General features: G+C 33.6%; 1 protein-coding gene across 1 annotated transcript in view; it reads left to right on the forward strand.

The window, feature by feature from the left end:
• Window positions 1-2,743: 2,743 nt before the first annotated feature.
• The window catches only part of LOC117441887 (neurabin-2-like), a 14,113-nt gene continuing 11,856 nt past the window's right edge, over window positions 2,744-5,000 (forward strand). The window contains exon 1 of the mRNA XM_034077904.2: window positions 2,744-2,871. Within this exon, the coding sequence (XP_033933795.1) occupies window positions 2,868-2,871 (4 nt within the window). The 5' untranslated portion in view covers window positions 2,744-2,867. The remainder of the gene's footprint in view (window positions 2,872-5,000) is intronic.

The following is a 5,000-nucleotide window of genomic DNA, read 5'->3' on the forward strand; positions in this document are numbered from 1 at the left end:
CGCCCTCTACGGTCTGCAGGAGGGTACTACAGCTCACAGGTAAAAGGTCATTATGTTAAATGTAAAAACCTAACCATTTAAGTGGAAATGTGGAATAAATATATCAAATAAAACTGAATAAATGTTTAACATTTCCAATAAAAAGACACAATTAATAGTAAAAGACAATCGTTTCTAAACACAGGAAATTAAAGTGAAAATGTAAAGTAAATAATAATTTAAAGAAATGTAAACAGACGTAAGAAGGTAAATAAAATAGAATACAACATTTTAAATATTTTTGTATTAATGAATCATAAAACAAGTTATAATATGAAAATAAGAATATTACTCGTATTTTTTTCAAACAAGAAATGTAAGTAAAAACATGAAAAAAAACATATTATAAACATTTTTAATATAAAGAAACATTAAAATATAAGTAAACATTTGGAATAAAAAACATAAAATAAAATATTTATATAAGCATAAGAAGAAAGTAGGAATGTGCAATTAATAAACGAAAATATGATTAAGATATGTGCATATAAACATTTGCAGAAATGAATCAAAACTGAATAAATGTTTATCATTGTGAAATAAAAAATAATTTAAATAAGGTAAAGGTAAATAAAAATGTGCAATGTAGAAAGATAAAATGAAATGAAACATTTTAAATAATTGTTTTTATATAAATCATAGAACATATGATAAAATTAAAATAAGAATATAATTTTAAATTTAAAGTTAAAAGTTAAATCATACAATGACATTTTTTAAATATAAAAACATTAAAATAAGTACAAATTTGGAATAAAAAACATAAAATTAAATATATATAAGCACAAGAAGAAAGTAGGAATGTGCAACAAATAAACTAAAATATAATTAAGATATGTGTATATAAACATGAGTTTAATTAAAAATGTGCAATAAAAAGGAATGAAAACTGAATAAATGTTGTCATTAAAAATCGAAAGATACAATCTGTAATATTTTTAAAATATTAAATCATAAAATAAGTAATAATATTAAAATCATAATATATGTAAAAAGTAAAAATGTGCAATCAAAACATCAAATAAAAAATATGACCATAAACAGATATACATTTAAATACAAATGAAATGCATTAATAATAACATATGTATGAAGGGTTGAGTGAGGGAAAGGACGCAGAGGATGGAGATGCTAGGGGGAGGAGCAGAAGAGGCTCAGTCTGTTCAGCAGCAGGACAATGGACCGTCTCCTGCACCGATCCTAACCGGAACACACCGGGACACAAGGTACTGTTACCGGAGAACCTGAGCATGCTTTAGGGGGGCTAACACGGGTCATTTATCCATCTAACCCGGGTTAAAGTAAAATCATATGTCTGTGCAGAAGGGGGGAGTCTGCAGGAAGGAAGCGACGCAGCAACAGACACCTAGCAGAGAGGCCTTTCCTCCCGGGTCCTAAACCGGCTGGAGACACCTTATTGTAACACAGACAACTTAAACTGTTTATGATTTTAAAAGAAAGTGTGTATTTTGTAATGGTGTTATGATTTTAAAGCAGGGAAACACATCCGGAATAGCAACGCCGCGTTTTCCCGTCTCCAAAAACAACCTGATGCAGAACTCCCTTAGAAATATGTCTATTTTAACTTAAAATGCCTGGAAGTTAAATGTAACACGGCTACATTTGAAAATTACGATTGATTTGGATACCTTGAAGTCTTATGTCGTATTCGGCGAACGATAGATTTATAAGAAAACGGTTAAATTATAATTGAAACCGAATCTTAATCTAGACACAGTGGACGTCGGCGTCCGCTAAGCCGTATTTGACGTGAGGGGGCAACACGCGTTTAACACATAATAGTGGTCTTTTTAAATCTTAAAAAGGCTTATATGTGTAATAAAAACACGCCGAATTAAAAAGTGCCTCACACTGATTCTAATAGATGTTACTTTTTTTTTTTACAATACTAAAATGTCCCAAAATCAACGCTTCATTATAATATTATGTTAGTTTAACGGAGGTTCGGAGCGGGCAGCATATGTCGAGTTTGCCAACAAAGCCTCTCTGTAGCCAGCAGTGTTTCTGCCACCAGGCCTGATGCAGGGATAGTGGGGTGAATAGATGGAGGCATTGTATTTACCACCATAATGTGCCTTCTGTTAAACACTGCATGTGACGTACATACACAGCAAGGCAGAGATGTTGTGCAGGAATGGAGACTTTAGGACTTATTATCACTCATGTCTGAATGTGCAGAATGTCACCATGTCAGTGCAGAGGCTGCAGAAAGCACACGCGCGCGCGCACACACACACACACACACACACACACACACACACACACACACACACACACACACACACAGATACAGATAGATGTGTCCTCAGTGATATAGCATATCACGGTGAAGGTCATTTATCCCGCAAATCTATAATAAAAGCACAGCTGGATGGTCCGTGTGTTGTGTATTCTGTATGTGTTATGTATTTAGTGAAGGTGGGGGCCATCAATACATTTAAATCAATAGCGTTTTACTTTAATATACTGAGGATGATTGGAGCAGGCAGGCGTTTGTTGAGCGGTGATGGTTTTATTTGAGATTGTATTGACCTGAGACAGAGTGTGTGTTCGTGGGAGGAGGAAGGAGATACACACACACACACACACACACACACACACACACACACACACACACACATCACAATCTGCTTACAGAGGAGAGGAATCCGTATGGATGGACAGGACGTGTCAGATTAGTTCACACGTTGTAATAACAGAGCTTATTCGTTAACTCTGTGTCTCGTCCTGTACCATGACAGCTGAAGAGCTGATGATGTAGACACCGAGACTCAGTGACAGGAAGCAACACCAAACCGCTAAGGATTATGGGTATTATCACAGTGTTTCTATTTAATTGACACTCATAACACACTCTTCACAAGCTGTGCAATTCACCATTATACATCCCTTAGTACATTTACTCAGTACTGTACTTAAGTAAACGTTTGAGGTACTTGTACATTACTTGAGTATTTCGATTCGATGCTATTTTGTACATCTACTTTTGGCCAAAGCGTCTAACAAGTAAATGTACTTAAGTTCACATTTTATTTCACTTTTAGTATGTTACTGTACTTCTACTCCACTACAGTTCAGAGGTACATGGTGTACTTTTCCTCCACTCCATGTATTAATACCTTTAGTATAATATCTGAGTACTTCTACACCTCAGCAACAACACACTTTACAGACAATCTGAAGTCTGAACGGAGGAAGTAAAACACGTTGGATCCTGTTTGTGTTCCTGGAGGTTACACCCTGAAACCCTGAATGGATCAGAGGGAGAAGACCGGTCGATACATACACGTACTTAAACACGATTCAAACGTGTGCAATGGAAGTCCAAATACAATATAAAATAAAGAGTAAAGTAACCAAAAAAATTGCAACAAAAAGTACAAAATAAATCATAATATTAAAAAAGCATAAGAAAATATGCAATTAAAAATATAAATGTCCACATTGTATCATAGATATATTTATTATCAGTATAACATGTGCATATCACCATAAGCAGAGGTGTACTTCAGTGAAAGTAGAAGTACTCAGATCTTGTACTTCAGTGCAAGTAGAAGTACTCAGATCTTGTACTTTAGTAAAAGTAGAAGTACTCAGATCTTGTACTTGAGTAAAAGTAGAAGTACTCAGGTCTTGTACTTGAGTAAAAGTAGAAGTACTCAGTTTTTGTACTTGAGTTAAAGTAGAAGTACTCAGATCTTGTACTTGAGTAAAAGTAGAAGTACTCAGATCTTGTACTTTAGTAAAAGTAGAACTTGTACTCAGATCTTGTTCTTGAGTAAAAGTAGAAGTACTCAGATCTTGTACTTGAGTAAAAGTAGAAGTACTCAGATATTGTACTTTAGTAAAAGTAGAAGTACTCAGATCTTGTACTTTAGTAAAAGTAGAACTTGTACTCAGATCTTGTACTTGAGTAAAAGTAGAAGTACTCAGATCTTGTACTTGAGTAAAAGTAGAAGTACTCAGATCTTGTACTTTAGTAAAAGTAGAACTTGTACTCAGATCTTGTACTTGAGTAAAAGTAGAAGTACTCAGATCTTGTACTTGAGTAAAAGTAGAAGTACTCAGATCTTGTACTTTAGTACAAGTAGAAGTACTCAGATATTGTACTTTAGTAAAAGTAGAAGTACTCAGATATTGTACTTTAGTAAAAGTAGAACTTGTACTCAGATCTTGTACTTGAGTAAAAGTAGAAGTACTCAGATCTTGTACTTGAGTAAAAGTAGAAGTACTCAGATCTTGTACTTTAGTACAAGTAGAAGTACTCAGATATTGTACTTTAGTAAAAGTAGAAGTACTCAGATCTTGTACTTAGTAAAAGTAGAAGTACTCAGATCTTGTACTTGAGTAAAAGTAGAAGTACTCAGGTCTTGTACTTGAGTAAAAGTAGAAGTACTCAGTTTTTGTACTTGAGTTAAAGTAGAAGTACTCAGATCTTGTACTTGAGTAAAAGTAGAAGTACTCAGATCTTGTACTTTAGTAAAAGTAGAACTTGTACTCAGATCTTGTTCTTGAGTAAAAGTAGAAGTACTCAGATCTTGTACTTGAGTAAAAGTAGAAGTACTCAGATATTGTACTTTAGTAAAAGTAGAAGTACTCAGATCTTGTACTTTAGTAAAAGTAGAACTTGTACTCAGATCTTGTACTTGAGTAAAAGTAGAAGTACTCAGATCTTGTACTTGAGTAAAAGTAGAAGTACTCAGATCTTGTACTTTAGTACAAGTAGAAGTACTCAGATATTGTACTTAGTAAAAGTAGAAGTACTCAGATATTGTACTTTAGTAAAAGTAGAACTTGTACTCAGATCTTGTACTTGAGTAAAAGTAGAAGTACTCAGATCTTGTACTTGAGTAAAAGTAGAAGTACTCAGATCTTGTACTTTAGTACAAGTAGAAGTACTCAGATATTGTACTTTAGTAAAAGTAGAAGTACTCAGATAT

This window comes from Pseudochaenichthys georgianus, unplaced genomic scaffold (assembly GCF_902827115.2).
Source record: "Pseudochaenichthys georgianus unplaced genomic scaffold, fPseGeo1.2 scaffold_2111_arrow_ctg1, whole genome shotgun sequence".
Lineage (NCBI taxonomy): Eukaryota > Metazoa > Chordata > Actinopteri > Perciformes > Channichthyidae > Pseudochaenichthys > Pseudochaenichthys georgianus.